General features: G+C 39.6%; 1 protein-coding gene across 1 annotated transcript in view; it reads left to right on the top strand.

The window, feature by feature from the left end:
- Window positions 1-18,080, top strand: part of IGF2R (insulin-like growth factor 2 receptor) — a gene marked incomplete at its 5' end in the record, with an annotated part of 51,381 nt that overhangs the window by 31,558 nt on the left and 1,743 nt on the right. The window contains 18 exons of the mRNA XM_009700389.1: window positions 350-486; window positions 1,129-1,319; window positions 1,992-2,118; window positions 2,487-2,609; window positions 3,604-3,866; window positions 5,548-5,760; window positions 6,656-6,805; window positions 7,911-8,072; window positions 8,600-8,807; window positions 9,201-9,347; window positions 9,822-10,056; window positions 11,016-11,152; window positions 12,193-12,307; window positions 13,312-13,458; window positions 14,907-15,091; window positions 15,587-15,773; window positions 17,041-17,205; window positions 17,829-17,898. Coding sequence (XP_009698691.1) covers window positions 350-486; window positions 1,129-1,319; window positions 1,992-2,118; window positions 2,487-2,609; window positions 3,604-3,866; window positions 5,548-5,760; window positions 6,656-6,805; window positions 7,911-8,072; window positions 8,600-8,807; window positions 9,201-9,347; window positions 9,822-10,056; window positions 11,016-11,152; window positions 12,193-12,307; window positions 13,312-13,458; window positions 14,907-15,091; window positions 15,587-15,773; window positions 17,041-17,205; window positions 17,829-17,898 — 2,962 coding nt within the window. The remainder of the gene's footprint in view (window positions 1-349; window positions 487-1,128; window positions 1,320-1,991; window positions 2,119-2,486; window positions 2,610-3,603; window positions 3,867-5,547; window positions 5,761-6,655; window positions 6,806-7,910; window positions 8,073-8,599; window positions 8,808-9,200; window positions 9,348-9,821; window positions 10,057-11,015; window positions 11,153-12,192; window positions 12,308-13,311; window positions 13,459-14,906; window positions 15,092-15,586; window positions 15,774-17,040; window positions 17,206-17,828; window positions 17,899-18,080) is intronic.

Raw genomic sequence — 18,080 nt, 5'->3', positions numbered from 1 at the left:
AACATCTGGCATCATGTCAGATTTCTACCCTAAGGTAAAACAATCCACTGTAACTCTGCATTTGTGCTTGCCATGCACTGAGAGCCTGCATGCTTCAATGAAAAGCCAGAATTACCCTTGTACTGTCTGAGGGCTGTGTGCACGTGGACAGTTACTGTGGGGATGGCTGGTGCACTGAATTTGAGGTTTGTAGGGAGCAATCAGTCTGGTTCAGATTTCTTTTCCAGCATGATATTCTGCTTAGAGTTACTAGGTTAAAAGTTACTGTAGTAACTTAAGAATTGTACCGTACAATTACTTGATTTTTTTTTTTAAATGCCTCTTAATTTAAATCCTTTCTTTCTTACAGGGATGATGAAGGAAACTTCTATGACTTTTCGTCTCTGACACGGCATAGAGAGAATTGGGAGGCAATTGCTCTATCTGCTTCTGCACAGAAATACTATATTAATGTCTGCAAACCCTTAGTACCATATGGTGCTGCACGTAAGAGCAAAATAAGAATATATTCTTGCTGTAGCTAGGGGAGGCAAGTGGTAGGACAATACTGCCAGCTGTTGTTCAGAATTAAAAAATCACAAAGCAAAATATGTGGAGAGAGTGGTGCAACTTCAGCACCAGAGGGAAGGGTAGATTGCAGGCCTGATTTAGGGATACTTGGCAGATGAGATTCACTAGATTCACTAGGAGCTCTTATCTTCTCTTGATAGCTTCAGCACTCTAGCTCTTCCATCCTTATCTCAAGTCTGCTATGGCTCTTAAAGATTAAAATAATCTTTTGGCACAAGATGTTAACTTCAGAATTTTCTCTATGGCATCTTCTGATTGACTCCATATTTTGTGCAGTGGAAGATGAGATAAGAGACTCTAGCCTTCCACTCTGTGTAGTAGTCTACTTCCCCAGTAGTAGCTGCCACTACTTTCTGCATGACCTTGAGGGAAAGTGAGGCTGTTGCTGCTGCCTGTGATTTTGGGGGAAAAAAACCACCCAGTGACTATGGTTTGGACAGTGGCTTGGAGGTAGATCTGCCATGACATACCTGAAAGTAGAGTAGTGGAGTTTTGTTCCAGGCAAGTAAGCCTTAGTAACACTTGGCGTAATAACACAGTTTTTGTTCATCTGTAAAGGTTCCTGTCCTTCTGATGCTGCTGCCTCCCTCATGGAGGGTGCAAAATGTACAAGTCTTGGGGAACTGGCTGATGGTCCCCGGTGGGAAAATGGCATTTCTATTCTGAAATATATTAACGGGGAGCAGTGTCCAGATAAAATTCGCAAGAAAACAACAATATTGCGCCTCAAGTGTGATGAAAGCAAAATTGTAAGTGGGCTCCTTCTGGTGGGGTTTTCTGTTTTCATGAGTTGTTCATACCACTGTCTGTGTATGGAGAGTAGTGGGCGCTTCTTATCCATTCCCTAATTGTCTGTAGTTGGATGGGAGCCAGTCTTATAAGCAGACTGGCTTATAAGTACTTGAACTTTAGATGCTGAGCAGTTTTTAAGAGATCTTTTTGTACAATCTAAATCTGCTAGCACAGATTTTTATCATCTGTAATAGCTTCAAATTGTCTGTTTGTGTCTTGAAGATGAATGTATTGCAGGTCGGAAAGTGTTTCAAGTAGTAAATAATGCTACTAGCTGTGTAGTTCTTAACTCTTGCACATCTGTATGCTTTGCCATTAAGTACTCTTCTATTTGGTGAGATGTCTTACTCTCACCTTTTGGATTTTCTGTTGCCCAGCTAGGCTGCCTTTAACTCTTCTCTCATCAGTTTTATTGCTCCTGATAATAATTCTGTACTGTTGTGTATTTGAAGTAGTCAGAATGAAATACTCTGTCCTTGGGTTAATTCATTGGACCACGATGGTCTGTTAAGTCCAAGGATTGGCATTCAAATCGAGCTCAGCTACAGGCTTCAGGGACAACTCCCTGGCTTGAAATCTTCCACTATCACTCTGTAGAGATGTTGTTCTCTCCACTGTTTCATGTTTAGGAATCGAAGCCAGAACTTATAACAGCGATTGAAGATTGTGAATATACCTTCTTATGGTTCACTGCTGCTGCGTGTCCTCTTAAAAGCAATGTGCAAAATGACTGCCGGGTAACCAATCCTGCAACAGGTAAGGAGGAGGCCTCGGGATTTTGTATGTGAAAGAGGCTGCTGGAAGCGGCACTACTGCATTTGTGTTCTTGAGGGACTTCATTAGAAAAGGGCAGTGTGACATATCCTCTGGATAGTGACTAACCACCTTATTGGTGGGTAAAAATACCGTGTAAGGTACTGCAATGTCCCTTGGAACATAAATAGTCTATAGTTCTGAAACTAGTTTTACCTCTATTAATAGGAATTAGTAACTGCTGGTAAAGCAAGTAAAGCCTGGTTGACCTTCGTAGTAAATTAAGTTACTGAAAGGTTTTAATACAAAGAAACGTCTTGATTTTGAATCTGAAAAAAAAATAATTAAATTATTCCCTGATCTACCTACAGGCCACCTCTTTGATTTGACATCACTAAAGCGAGAGTCTGGCTATACCATCAATGATTCACACAACAGAAAGATTGAGTTGAACATTTGCGCTGAAGCTAAAAGTTCATGTGCTAAAGGAGCTGGTAAGCATCTTATCCCCCCTGATACTGTAATCACTGACTATAGAGTACCCAAAGGAAATACTCATGCTTAAATTTGCAGTAAAATGCGAGGGACAAGTTTTACTGCAAACGTGGAAGGAGTGAAGAGAACAGCCATGTGGCTGAATTGGCTATGAAAAGATCTTAAAACTGTTTTAGGAAATGAAGCAGTGTATTCCTATCAAACTCCATTTCTAAACTTAGATGACCTCACTTCCAGACCAATCCCTGTAGGTCCGAATGGGTGGGTGCTCTTTTTGACATGAGGGCAGGAGTGTAGATGATTCTGCTGCACCTCTTGGCTGTTGTGAAAAGGAAGAAGTTAAAACTTCCAGCTAGAATGAGCTGAGCACGAAAATTGCTATATGATGTTGTATTGCTGTAATGCATCTGGACTGAGCCTTGTGTCCGCTCTTCAAACCTTTGCCAACCCTCTTTCTAGCTTTCATTTCTGTTGTGGATGCTTCTGAAACATCAGTAGAAGTTATCTTGTATTTTAAGCTGCTTACTAGCAGGTTGAATTGCTAGCTCTTCTGTCAGACTGAATATGAGATAATATTTAAGCATCTTAAATGCTAAAATAGGAGTATCAGTTGTGAATTCAAAATTATTTTTGTGTAATTAGAAGAAAATAGTGGATTGATTTGGTTTTTAAGAGGCATCTTAATAAGATTATATATAATCTGGCTGACATTTTGTGTTAATATCTTGGTTTTCAGAGAAGTGGTAACCAAGCACTGTTCTCTAGTTGCTTAAACGTGTATAGATGCAGTACGTTCTGCTGGTTAATGAAATATTAAAGACAATATTTGGTCTTTGTTTCAGTGCAATTCAACTCAGTTTAATGGCACTCTGGACCTGGACGGTGTGAAAAAGCCTGTCTTAAGTTTCCTGCTGTTCATAGTGTAAGGTGCAGTTTTCAAGGGCAGTTACATCAGCCTTGATCTGTTTTGTTCATTTTTCTTTTTTACTTTAGCTGTCTGCATCACTGGTGGTCCAAAACCAATTAATGCTGGAAAACTGAGTAAAAGTTTAACTTATGAAGATCAAGTGTTAAAGCTTGTCTATGAAGATGGAGATCCTTGCCCTGCAGACCCTGAATTGAAGCATAAAAGCTATTTTAGCTTTGTATGCAAGTCTGATGTTGGAGATGGCAGCCAGCCTGTTTTTCTGTCTTTTGACGAGCAGACATGTACTAGTTACTTCTCTTGGCATACTTCCTTGGCTTGTGAGGAAGAGGTAAGAATTATTTCTACAGAAAACACTTGTGGGACTAAATTTCTGGGAGAGGGTTAGGCATAATGGCAGTGTAAGTTTTAAATTCCTTCAGGGGAAAGGTCTCTTCCTGTAGTACAGAACCCAAGTTCATATAGAAGTTCTCAAATACTTTTCTTACTGACTTTCAGCAGGGATGAACAATACCTGGTAAACTTCTGGTCTGCGTGGTGAGCCAAGTTAAAGTTTTAACACTTCAGATAACCCCTCTGTGGAACCTACTTAGCTCTTTTCTGTAATAGCTCAAATGGAAGCCATAGGACATCATCTTGGGAATTGATGGTTAAGACTCTCCAATGCAACAGGCCAGTAGAGCTTAGGTTGAGTTGAGGATGGATAGCCATCTCTCTGCGTGGGGATAGTCTTTGTTTCTAAGCAAGTGACTAGAGACCAGGCAAGTGTATCATCAGTTTGCTCAGTGCAAAAACTGATAAACCTTGATAGCATGAATTTAAGATCTGCCTCTGCTGTATAACACATGCTGTAATAATGTGATTTGGTCAACTCTAGATGACCTGGTGTTCCAGACAATACTTTTAGCTAGTCTTACTTAGTTAATTTTAGCTAGTTAAATTGTAACCAGTAGTGGATGCACAAATAAAAGCCAGCAATAGGAATAGAAGGTTAAATGAGCTATAGGCTGAATTGAGATCTTTTCTTAACACCTGAACGTTACCTTTTGTAAATATACCTAATCATTCTTTCTGCTGCCTTGATTATGTCTGGCGTGACCATCATTCTCTATTGCAAGTTGTTTTTCCTCCTGATCATTGTCTCAATACTACCATAGCTCTCGCTTCCATTTAGGAAAAACGTTTTCCAGTTTTTCTTTCCCTGCTAGGAACTGTCGTGTGTCCCCTCCTTCTTTTGTAAGAGTTCTGCTACACATAGCTCTGGTTTCCCTTTCAGTAGTATGTACCTTGCTGCAATACAAATCAATAGTGCCTAAAAACATTGTGTTTTCTAGCCTATTAACTGTGTTCAGTGATCATTTGTGCATTTCTGATAGCTTTTCATGCTGTATCCACGGTGACCCTAGCTATTTCAGTGTGGTGATAGGTAGGTAGCAGTGATAATTATTTGTCCTGAAATTAAACAGTAATTTTGTTAGTTGCTACTTATCTAATATCTAAACAAGAATAGACTTCCCGAACTCCAGATAGGCTGTCAGTAAGCTTATGCACTTTAAGAATGCATGAAATAGGTTCCGAGGAAATGCAGAGCTCAAGTCATCAACTTGCAATACAATAACTTTACAGTGTTATAACCAAGCCTGTTTGTTTGAGGTGGTCCAATGGTGTGTGGGAGACGGGGAGAGGAAGGAACTGTCAGATCTGCTGATCTTAGGAAGACGTGGTAACTATGTATGCTGGAGTATGCATGCCTGAGCTTTACATCTTGGTATTGTTCTGATATGGTCTTCATTCCATAAAAATGTTTAAATGATTGAGGTTTTCCATATGCAGCTTGTAGGAGCTTAGTATCTGTAGACAAACAGAAATTGTAGCAAATGCTGCTTTACTTAAATTGAATTTGAAACTTTTAAATGCAGCCACGCTTCTGGCTCTATGAAGGAAAGGACATTTGTCAATAAATCAAAGCAAGTAATAAAAGAGTAAGAGCAATAAAATGTACTTTCTTGTAGGTGAAATGCTCAGTATTGAATGGCAGTTCCATTATTGACCTGTCTCCTCTGATCCATCGCACTGGGTATTATGAGGCATTTGTGGATGAAGATGTAACAGAGGTTTCTCCAGACTTCTACATCAACATTTGTGAGCCTCTCAATCCTATCAAAGATGTCAATTGCCCACCTGGAGCGGCTGTTTGCATGGTTCCTGTTAATGAATCGCCAATAGTAAGTACTATGCCTGGAATCACTGAAACATGCATTTCCCTACTAGTTTAAAACAGTATCCCTGCATAGAAGCCTGAGGCTTGGCAATGGGTTAAAGAAATGGAATATAAAATTAAAATCTACACTGCAAAATTCCCTTTTGTTTTTCCCTGCAAAGAAGTATTTTCCTATCATGAACTCCAGTGATTTTTTTTTTTATTTTTTTTGAGTGTCAGAAGATTCCATACAGTCACAAATAAGAAAAATTATGACAGAGTTTTTTCAGGTAGTACTGTGTGCCAAATACAGAGATTGGGAAGCAGAATGCCTCTTAGTCTGCCATTCTGTGGCACAGAAATGGCATGCTTGATCCCGTGATAGCCTGTTGTGATATGAAGCAGGGCATGTCCTATCATGCTCCAAAATGCATTTAGTACTTTCATGTGAGAACTTGGCAGCTGCATGAATAGCAAGCCTGTGACAGAATATTGGTTAACTTCTCTGTGTTATTACCTTGAGAGATGGAGGTTCTTACCTTTTGAAGTCTTGTTTGTGATGCACATAAAAAGTTTAGATGGTTCTCCGTGAACTTCCATATTGATCTAGGGACCTCACTCCATTGTTAATACTACACTAATTTTAAGTGATGTGTTGGTATTTTGGCACAAGAAGAATCTACCTGTAAGATGCAGAACCTCCCTGGCTTTTGTCAAGCTTAATCAGAGTGTTTTGAGCTGCTCAACTTGTGTTTTAGTTAGGATTGAAATGTAACAACTATTTTTTGAGTATAGAATGCAGTTTTTGAAAGTGCAATAGTTATGCTCCCATGTAAACCAAACAGAAGAATCTGAATCTCTGGGCTGATCTGAAATCTAGATGTTCCATATGTGTGTAATACATATTTTTGCTTGTGTAGGATATTGGTCGTGTTACTGAACCTCCCAAGTTAAATGAGGCAGTAAATGAAGTTTACATCACTTACAACAGCGCTACTCCTTGTCGGATAAACAACAAATTGAACTATACTTCTCTTATTGTATTTCACTGCAGCCAAGGAACTAGTCTGGTAAGACATCTGTTAAACTTACGTTGATAATTGGAGTGCAGTGGAAAGTGGGTAGTAACCAGTGTTAGCTTTGTTTAAAACTAAATCAAGGATTTGTTTCTGGCATGTAAGGACTTGTTTCAACAGGGAATATACTTTGTATTTGCATTCTTACTACTTAAATACTTAGTGTTTGTATTCTTAACCAGGCAAAACTTCATAGAGTGCATGAACTTTAGGCTTGAGAGTAGCAGGTTCTGATGGTTTCAAGGATCAGATTCCACTGAAGTAATGTAGCGATAACTTATTGCTGGTGTTAAACTTAATGCTGCGTTGCACCTTGTCTAGGTCAAAAGCTTGTACTTGTACCACAAGCTAACACAAGAACCAGTATAACTGTCTGTAAAGCTATTAACTGTGAAATGTTTCCCCTATGTTGTAACCCTTTCCATAATCATACACAGCTTTACAAATTGCATTTAGATACTTAGGCTTTTATTTTGTGTTGACACCTGAACACTAAATTGAGGTTGCATGGTGGTGTGAATCTACACTTCTTGAATTTTTTGAATGCTTTAACAAACTGAAGAGCAGCACTGAGGTATGATGTTTGACAAACTGGAGCTTGTCGAAGATACTTAGTGGAACCATTTTCCATCAACATGGGGCATGAGCTGAAACTCTAGGCAGCTCTGAATATAACACATGCTATACTTATATTTTTATTTAAAATATGACAAAGGAAACAGCATTCTTTCTAAATGTTAACTTGGTGAACTTTCTTAATGTTCTCTACCATGGAGAAACACAGCTCTCACTTTTGTTGCTGCTTGCAACTAGGCTGACCATCAAAATCTTGACCCTAATTCATAAGAAAGCTTGTGTACTTCAGTTACTGCTTTCATCGTTTTCTGGAGCTAGATAGAACGTACTTCACTTGCAGGTTTTTTTGGTACAGGTTGTAATATGAAGATGTGTTTTTTGTCCTGCAGTCAGTAAAGTGCAGCCTCAGTAATAACTGAGGTTAACTGTTGCGGGAAGAGTGTGTGTGTGTGTAAATTCAGAAAGAACACCAAACTCTCCAAAAATTAAACCTAATGTATCTTGCTGTGTTCCTTGGCAACAGGGCAGACCAAAGATGGTAAGGAAACTTGACTGCAGTTTTGTGTTTGAGTGGGAAACTCCAGTTGTGTGTCCTGATAAAGTAAAAGCTCTAGGCTGCTCTGTGACTGATGAACAGCTACACTATACTTTTAACCTGACCAGCCTTTCTGGAAGATCATTCGAGGTAATGCCTTCTGGTGGTGTGATTTTTATTTTTTTAATATATTTTTTTTTTAATTGCCCATTGCTATCAACATCTTAAAACTGAAGCAGGGGTTTCTTTTAAGCATCCTGGGGTGTGAGAGGAGGCTGAAGCATGTACTGCGGCTGTGGTCAGTGTTGATATTTGTTTGGCCTCTGACAGAGGGAATAATATTAGAGGGAATAACATTGGGGTTTTAATGTTTTTGAGAGGGAAATTCATGGATATACTGATGGGGAAAGGAAGGAGAAATCTTCACCTGTGGCAGAATCCTGAACATGAAAACAAGTCTCCTGAGCAGACTATAGCCGTGGTCCTGGGGGTGTACTTTATCTGCAGTTTTGCCATATTAAGGAAAGCCAGACTTGCAAAATTAGTTCTATTTTCCTCCTGCGTTATGCAAGTACTGCATGAGACTTGGTTTATAAAGCACTCAAGTGGTTCTTTGTAAGTATTGACTGTAGGCTCTGGGGCAGCCTTGTTTGTAATGCTTCTGGATGTCCATGCAGGTATTTTCTGGAACCAGCAGTTACCACGTTGGTGTGTGCAGTAAGGCAGCAGACTTGCCCCAGGGAAAATGCAAAGATGGGGCAGTGTGTCTGACATCTGAAAGTGGTGTGTCGTCTTTTGGAAACGTAAAGGAAATGAAAATGGACTATAGCCACCAGGATGAAACGGTCATCTTGCAGTATACAGGAGGTGATCGGTGCCCTCCAGGTGAGACTGAAGCAGATCCATTCTTTATGTAAAAACTTGTCAGCTTTTTTACCCTTAAACTATGAGGTTTTGTTGTGATAGGAGGGAAGCAAGGTGGATTTTGCATACGTTAGAAACATGTAGTTTTGTTAAATCACGTGCGCCATACTAATCTGCAAGATCAACGTTTATCCTAAAAGAGGGAGTGCAACTTTTCTGGAGGGATGATCGTAGCTAATTGTACACTATGCCCTAGTTTTCTAGTTGGATTTAGAGTCAATGTTTCAGTATTTCTGTTGTCTTCCTATGACTTTTCTTTAGTATTAAAGTCCGGGCTTTGGATATGGTCCTGAATATGGGTATGCCTGCTATTCTGCTGCATGTTATTAAGAGGGATATACCTTTCCTTCTCAGTGACTGAAAAGGGAGAACTTTGTGTGTTCCCCTTCAAGTACAAAGGGAAGACCTATGAGGAATGTATTACAGAAGAAAAGAATAGGCCATGGTGTGCTACAGCTGAAAACTACCAGGGAGATGGACAGTGGGGATTTTGTGGTAATGGTAAGAACTTGCTATACTTCATGTGCAAGGGTCTGAACTAACATGGGGAGGTAACCGTTACCAGGCTGGGCAAAAGAGCTCTGGTGCAATAAGGGTAGTAAAGGGATAGGAGTGGGCAAGACAAAGAATCTCTGGGACAAACCTGACTTTACTCAAGTAAGCGAGCAAAATACTTTTGAAATAAAAAGTTCATGCCTTGATATAGTGAGTGTTCAAGTCATAAGTGATGACTCTACTTTAACAGAGATCAGTCATTTTGGAAGAAACACTACTTTCTAAAAAGCGTAAAAGCTAAGCTAGGGAATAAAATTGTTGGCTAAAGCCATTTGTGCCTTTTTGCTATCTGAAGCAATACCTGATTAAAACTTTTGTTGGTACTGCAAAATTGCTATGCTAAAATCCATACATGTCTGAAAGCCTCTTGCAAGGTGTAATTTTCCTGTTTTTTTTTTTCCCTAACCTTCCCCCTTATAGCAACTGCAAGAAGAGAATCTACCATTATCTTCACATGTGATGAAAATGCTGGTGTTGGGAGACCACGCCTTCTGAGTGAGACGCTTGGCTGTGCTGTGACATTTGAATGGAAGACTCAGGCTGTTTGTCCTCCCAAGAAGATGGAGTGCAAGTTTGTCCAAAAACACAGAACTTATGACTTGAGAATGCTCTCTTCCCTGACAGGATCATGGATCTTTTTCCACAATGGGAACTCGTGAGTAATGAACAGCTTGCTAATCAATACAGTTGAAGTTGTAATGTGGCATAGTACTTCTGTTTGGTCCCTGTTTGGAGTCTGTTTAAATTGCTAACAGTGTCTTAAAACTGTCAACGCTTAACACTGCATGTAGACAAAAAACCGGAAAGGAACCCCCTTCATCTGAAGAGGATGAATAATTACAGTCTTCATCCTCACCCCCTCCCTCTATTGGTAACAATTTTTAAAGGAGGAATAAGTCTAAAGTAAAAGCTTTTAAAACGCTTTCTATTTAAACTGCTATCTTAACAAAGTTGTTTTGTAGTTTAAATGGAATTTTTTGGATTCTTAATCATGTTGAACAAAAATGACTTAGTTGCTGTGTAACTTCTTGTCTAAAGTTTAAGTAGGGGTTTTTTCCCCCTATTCCTCTAAGTATCAACTTAGAGGAAAATATGAATAGCAGGAAGTCATCAACCTCTCCAGCCTTCCCCCTGCAGTTAGCAAATAGAAATGAACTGGCAAGCATGAGAGCATTTAATTCTAAACTTAGGATCAACTGTGGCGTAACAATACTGTTTCATTCACTGCCTTGCTACTAGTTTCTCTGTTCTAATAAAACTTAACTGGTATAGCTCCAAAGAGATGCTGAATTTAGGATAGTACTATAGCCTTTGTAACTGGAAAAACTTTAGGGCACTTCTTGACTCAGTTCCAACTTCTAGTTTTGACCCAGGTCAAAATCAACTAGTAAAGTAATCTGGTAAATCATCAATTTTTTTTTTGCACAGAGTCATTTACTTGATAGTTAGAAGTGGTCTGCTAAACCTTAGTACATGCTTTATTCTGTCAGCTAATTTGCATCTTTTCTTTCTTTCAACCTGGCTAGCTTCCCATGAGGATTCTAAAGTTTATATCTCACTTCAGTTTAGCCTAAATTAACTTTAAAGAAGTTTTGTCTGCCATGTTCTCTGTAGGTACTATGTGAATCTCTGTCAGAGGGTACACGAGGGACCCACAGGCTGCCCTGAAAGAGCCAGTATTTGCAGGAAAAGCAACAATGGAGACGTTCAAGTTCTTGGACTTGTTCATACACAGAAGCTGAATGTGACAGGTAGAGTTACTTTGTTCTTGTAGAGAGCTAGAGATGGTTAAATCTTACAACCCTAGCTATAGTGGTTCGTAAATTATGGTGGAACCTTTGTTTTGAGATATCTTTACCAATGCATCTTCTGTTTAAAACCAAAAACAGGAAACACTACTACTCAAACTTAAAAGTGGTGTTTAAGCCATGAGAAAACACCGAAGCAAATAAAAAGTGTTGTCATTAAAGCTGTAAGAAGTGAATTGTCTATCTGAACATCAAGAAACACTTTTTTTACTGTGAGGGTTACAGAGCACTGGCACAGGTTGCCCAAAGAGGTTGTGGAGTCTCCATCCTTGGAGATACTCAAAAGCCATCTAGACGTGGTCCTGGGCAACCTGTTCTAGGTGGCCCTGCTTGAGCAAAGGGGCTGGACAACAGGACCTCCAGAAGTCCCTTCCATCCTCAACCATTCTGTGATTCTGTAATTGTAGGAGGGGGAATTATTTTTGTTCATCCTGTTTTGAAAGACTTGTTCTATGTCCACTAACTTCTTCAATTAAAGCAGCATGTGAAACATGAGTAATTGGCTTCACTCTTTAAGAAAAGGAATTAAAAAAAAAATAAATCTCAACCTTACAGTTTTCAGTTTGAAGAGTATTTTTTAAATTGCTGCTGAGTTTGTGAAATGGAGGCAAATTTTCCATGCAGTTACAAAAACAATGGGATGTATTGCATGTGTTTATTGCCTGAGTTAGTTTGTAAATGGATATCTTTGTTTACTCTTATGTTTGAAAAATGACATCTTAAATGTAAACATCCATTAGGGCCATACTGGTGACTTGAACACACGGTGCGATGTAAATACAAAAGTGTTTGAGGAGTGATTTTTATATGGTCATCACTGTGAAGCTCTCAAATTACTGAAGTGCTGTAATTGATATATGGTCTATGCAGGGGAAAAAAAATCCTAGAAGTTAATCTAAAGTAATGAAAACTGGAGAACAAGCAAAGGGAATTTCTGACAGCTGCTTACAAAAACCTTGAGTGTCACCATTTTTCTTTTCTAGGTGATACAGTGTATATTAGTTATTCCAGTGGGCAGGAATGTAGGAAGAACAAGAAAGTAACGACAATTATAGAACTGAAGTGCGCAAAAACAGTTGGCATGCCCATGCTGCAGAGGTGAGTAACAAATTAACATACCACTGATATTCATGCTGTATTCCTTTGTACCTCTGTAGTAAACTGTAAGTCTCAGGGCCGTGACGGTCCATTCTGTTGGACAGTCCCTAAAATAATCCTTGGTCTGTACTTGTAAGACATGGATCTTCTGGAGTTTCTGCACCTGTTCACTTCCATAAACAATTAGGTCTGTACTTGTAAGACATGGATCTTCTGCAGTTGCTGCACCTGTTCACTTCCATAAACAATTGTATTCTGTATTTATCTTAAAATTTCTGGGCAAAAATTTAAGCATTCTACTTCCAAATTAGATCTGACAATGACTGGGATGCTGTTGTTTTCGATGTCAATTGTAGTAGAACCACTCTTAACTCTGCTTGAAATCTGTTTAGTAGAGAGCACTTACTGTAGATAAGTGACTGAGCCAATAAAACATGGTTTATTGTTGTCTCAATACAGATTGTTTAACTAGAAACTGTCTAAAGTGAGGTATATATGCATGGTCACAAATACTAAGAAAGCTTGGCGGCTTTTTGCTCAGTCTTGGTATGATTAACTGTATATTGTTTGGCGAGAAGGGAAACTGAGCAAGATGCTCTGTATGAGTCAAAGAACTGGGTAGCAAAATTGGACTAGTTTATACTTCTTGTCATAGTTAACTAATGTGTAGCATGTTAAACCTGCCAAGAGCAGCCTGACATGTTAGCTAAAACATTTTGGTAAGCCCCTCTGATACACTGTGTGACTTCTGGAACTTCTGAAATAGGAAGTTCAAGTGCAGCCGGGTCTTATTAATTGTTGGAACTGCAGAAAAGTGCAGTGCAGTCCTTCAAGTAGCTTTTTTTTTTTGAGTGCTACTTGACTATTGTAGCTTACTCTCAGCTTGCTGCTTAGCCAGGAACATTCCTACACACAGATTAGCAGCTATGTGTCTTCTGTTTCTCAAGATATTAAGCACTTGCTACTGTTTCTTGGAATCATCAATTGTGTCTGTTATTTGGTAGAATTGATGAAGAAAACTGTGCTTACTACATCACTTGGGACACACGTGCAGCTTGTGCTGTGAAGCAGCAGGAGGTGGAGGTGGTGAATGGAACAGTTATTAATCCTGCAACTGGGAAAAACTTCTCTTTAGGGGATGTTTATTATAAGTAAGTAAAAAAAGAAAAACCCAAACAAAATGCCCCAAAAACCCCAAAATAACAAAACCCCAACAACACCCAAAAACCACAACACCTTAGTCCCGTAGAACTGCACTGCAAGAAAAGAGCTTGGTGTGAATATTCTGTGTTGCCTTAACAGTTCTTAGCTGTCAAGTGGAAATAGCACTGAATTCACCTTGTACCGATGACTCATGTAATGGCCTGATTAATAGTGCAGCTTACAGCAGGGCTTACAGCTGTGAGTGTGTCCGGGTGTACTCAAGACTAGTCTAAAGCCTGCACGTACTCACCTTGATGCTGGATCTCTTTATTGTGGGTTATTGCTCTCATCTGTAGTGTGTAGACATTAGTTCGGTGCCAGAGAACTTAATTTTTTAATTTTTTTTTTTGTTTTTTCCCCACCAAGGATTTTTACATAGCACCTTTTTTTCCTGCTCAGACAATCCATATGGAAGTAGGAAGTTGTGCTTCAAAAGTCTTAAAAGTGAGGAAGGACAGCTCTGGAGGAGTGCTGAAGCGTGACTGAACTCAGGAGAGGCAGGAGAAGACCAGCAGTTACACTGACTGTACTACACATTACATGTAACTCTGTGCCAGAATCTCTTATAAACTACTATATTTACTGTCAATGCTAGTGTTATGGAAGGAGATCTGCCCATACTAGTGTTATGGGAAGAATAAACTCTGCTCGCAGGGCACAAACCATTAGCGTGCAGGATTGGAGTAACTGGGGAAAAGTGTTACAAATAAACGTGCTGTGCGAACGTGATGATAGCATTGCAAACAGAGAGAAGAAAACAAAAATCAAACAGGCCTGGATGAAGGAGGAGAGGAAGTCAGGACAAAATTAAAAACTGGGTATAATGTGAGAGTCATATTTGAGCAAGCTCAGCTTTGGAGCAGGTGGCTAGAAGAAGTAGCTGTGAATCTCAGAGCATTCTCACTCTGACCAGCGATGTGAAAGGACACAACTGTAAATAGTACTTAGGTAACGCTTATGGTAGAGCTGGTTACCCTTCTGGAGAAGACAGCTAAGCTATGCTATTTATCATAGCTACAGAGCACACAATATGGTTCTTATGGTCAGTAGGCTAGCTTGTGTATGAGCTGCTGGATCATGCTTTTGTCTCCAGTTTACCTTAATCCTTCAGAGGTATTTACATCTTCATGCACCCGTTGAGGGCAGTATAACTAGAAAAGTTCACTTTCGGTGCTTTCTTAGAAAGATTATGTTTATGCTAAATATAACCCTCATTTCTAATGTTCAGGGAGGAAGCCTCAGTCCTACATCTTTTCTGGTTGCTGAATCAGTCACTCCAGCTTGCTCTGGAATCAACCAGTGGTAGTGGCTACCACTGTTACCAGTCTTCTGTCTTGGGAATAACCTAAATCTGTGAGCTTAGCCTTAAGGATAGACCAGTCCTCTGTTTCCTCAGGTTGTACACAGCTTCTGGTGACATACGGACAAATGGCGATAAATATGTATATGAAATTCAACTTTCTGGTATAAGAAACTCAAGTTTCTCGGAATGCTCTGGAGCAAACATCTGCCAGGTTAAAACTAATGAACGTCGCTTTCGGAGAATTGGTTCTGCCAGAAAAGCTAAATATTACGTTGAGGGTAAGTACTTGCTCACGAGCCAGAATTGCTTGATACTTCGTGTGAATTGCTTCACCAGAAAATGGTTCTTGTTTCATGATGTCTGTGCTAATCCATTTCTGTAGAAGTATGCAGATGTGTCTAGGAGAATTTAGGTTGCTTTTTTCTTATTGTGTAAGCTCAGTTGCAAATGTGGCCTTAATAGGGTTTGGGCTTGACACTTGTTGAAAGACTTTGGTAGAAACAATGCAAGATAGAAGACTTGGTCTCCTGTTTTCCTCTGTGCTTGTGCTGCATAAGCAATGATCTCGTCTATCTAGCTACTTTTTCTTGAAGAGCTTAACCCACTGTTCTGTAGCAACTGATGGGATCAGCTATGTAAACGTGTAAGCTCACCTGTAGATATTGCAAAGTGTAAGCTGTTACCGCAGAACAAATACATAACTTTCCAGAATCTAGTGTTAATAGACTATTTGCAGGGAAATAATAAACTATAAGGTTTTCTTCTCGTTGTAGATGATGACCTGGATGTCATATTTTCATCAGACTCCAGATGCGGTAAAGATAAATCAAAGTTTGTGTCTTCAACCATTTTCTTCCACTGCAGTCCACAAGTAAAGGAAGGCATCCCTGAATTCCTTCATGAGACAGCAGATTGCCAATATTTATTTACCTGGTACACATCTGCTGTGTGTCCATTAATGTGAGTAGTTAACCATTTTCTGAAAGCAGCTCTTGTCAGCACTTCTCGACTAAAGGCTTTTTTGTGTTTGTTCATCACGGTGATTGTGAAAAAAGGAAAAGCTAGAAATGCAGTAGACTCATGGGTAGATGGAATTGGTGTTCATGTATGTAATGTTTGGCCCATGACTGCTAAATAAAAGCTTGCCAAGTTGATCAGAACCTAAAGCTGCTTGTTTGCACGGGAAATGGAGAGGCATGGTGGAATTAATATTGTTGTGTTTTCACTAAGTAAAACCTTAGTAGCTGACAGAACATGCTGTTTCATGTTACTGAGAGGAGAGTAACCAGTTTTTGGGCAAGGTTTTTTGTCCTCCTTGCCTTACTGTCTGGAAAACTTTAAAGCCATGGCAAAGACTAGCCTTCTTCTCTGTCTGCCTATTTTGCTAGGCTGGAGTGAAGATTATTACAGGTCTTAGAAGAATAATGAGGTATTTCTGCAATTAATTGTGATCAGCTTATTCTACACATCCAAAAAGGAGTAATGAGGTGACAGTGTTAAAAGCAGAGTGACTGTATCTGGGTGCTTACCAGCATTCTTCACAGTGAGGCTGGCCCACATGTTAAGAATGGAGTAACTACTATTCTACACATCCAAAAAGGAGTAATGAGGTGACAGTGTTAAAAGCAGAGTGACTGTATCTGGGTGCTTACCAGCATTCTTAACATGTGGGCAGCCTCACTGTGAAGAATGGGGTAACTACTTCTAGGACTGTTCACTTTCTGGCTGCTAGCTTGAAAACACAGGAAAACTGTTTATTCTGGTTTAAACAGGCAATTAGCTGTTGATGGCATTCTGGTTTAAACAGGCAATTAGCTGTTGACGGTGTTTGATCTGTGTAGTGCCATCATCAGCTGGAAGGTAAACAATTGCTGTAGCTTTTGCAGCTTGCTCAAGTCCAGGTTTGGTTCTAAAATAGCAGCTTTGTGTGGATAGCTGCTGCTGTGTATGTGCTAGAGAGCCTAATTATGCGCTTCAGTCTTGACTGTAATCAGTTTTATGCACTATTTGAATACCAGGACATAGGCACAGCACATACAATTTTATTTTTTTCAGTGATTTTTACTTAGAACGAAATCCCCTAAATTCAGTTCTTTGTAGCTGTTAGGCAGGACTGACAGGATGGTGTGGCGTGTTTAATTTCTTTGAATCTGCTGATTCTAATCCAGTTTGGTGCAACTGATCGATAGATCTTACTTGTCCTTTTCTTCCCAATTTATGTTATTAGATTAACCGATGATCCCAGAAGCAATGAGCAGCAGACTGATCAGGAAGCCCAGGTACACAAAGGCCTTTCAAGGAGAAGTCAGGCTGTTGGTGCTGTGCTGAGCGTCCTCCTGGTTGTTCTCACTGCGTGCCTAATGATCTTGCTGTTCTACAAAAAAGAGAGGAGGTAAGAAATGATTGGAAGGCTTTTGAAGTTTCTTTGGTAGGACTTGGTTTCTTCAGTGAAATGGAAGTAGTGAACTTCTGAGATTTAAGTTCTGTTTTTCAGTTGGCAGCATCAACTGTCAAACCATTGGTTTTTTGGTTTTTGTTTTTTGTTTGAATTCCCCATTACTGTCTGAAGGCCCATGTGAAGAGGACTGGAGTACACAGTTGAATTGGGCTAGTCTCTGTTGTGGACAACTGCTAATTAAGGAGGATAAAACAAGGTGACAATGTTGTTAGTATTTGATATCCCTCTCCTTTCCTGGTGTCAAGCTGGAACCGTACAACAGCAGCAAGGAACAAGTGCAAGTCCTGCTGATTCTCTGCTTTCCAGACAAGTTTGGTCTTTTTTTCACTTAGACATAAAGGCGAGAAGTGTTTCAGAACAGTCACCCTGAAACTGTGGTAAGGGGGAAGATGTACATCATCATGGACTGAATTTTTAGAGTGGTTTAGGGTCAAGTGTCACTATGCGATAGCGTGCTTCGTGAAATGCTTTGTTGATGGTAAAAATCCAGTGAAGGAAAGTGAGGGCTAATAAGGGGCATCCAGTCGTCTTAATGCAGTGTTCCTCCCTTTCTTTAGGGAAATTGTAATAAACAAGATAACAAACTGCTGCAGAAGAACATCCGGTGTTTCCTACAAATACACAAAGGTAATACAGTGCAAAATCAAAGGGTTTGTTTCCTGTCAAGTTTGCTTAATATGCAGCTTTTATTAATAAATAAATGAACTCCCTTAATTCCTAGTTCCTTGAGTGCATGGAAACCATACTGTGGCTGCAGGAAAGCCACGTAACTGAGGTATTTACATTTATATTGTGAAATGAGAAAGGAA

Source organism: Cariama cristata, unplaced genomic scaffold (assembly GCF_000690535.1).
Source record: "Cariama cristata isolate BGI_N322 unplaced genomic scaffold, ASM69053v1 scaffold12935, whole genome shotgun sequence".
In the NCBI taxonomy this organism is placed as follows: Eukaryota; Metazoa; Chordata; class Aves; order Cariamiformes; family Cariamidae; genus Cariama; species Cariama cristata.
The sequence above is the reverse complement of the archived record's forward strand: the minus strand, read 5'-3'. Positions and strand labels throughout refer to the sequence as shown.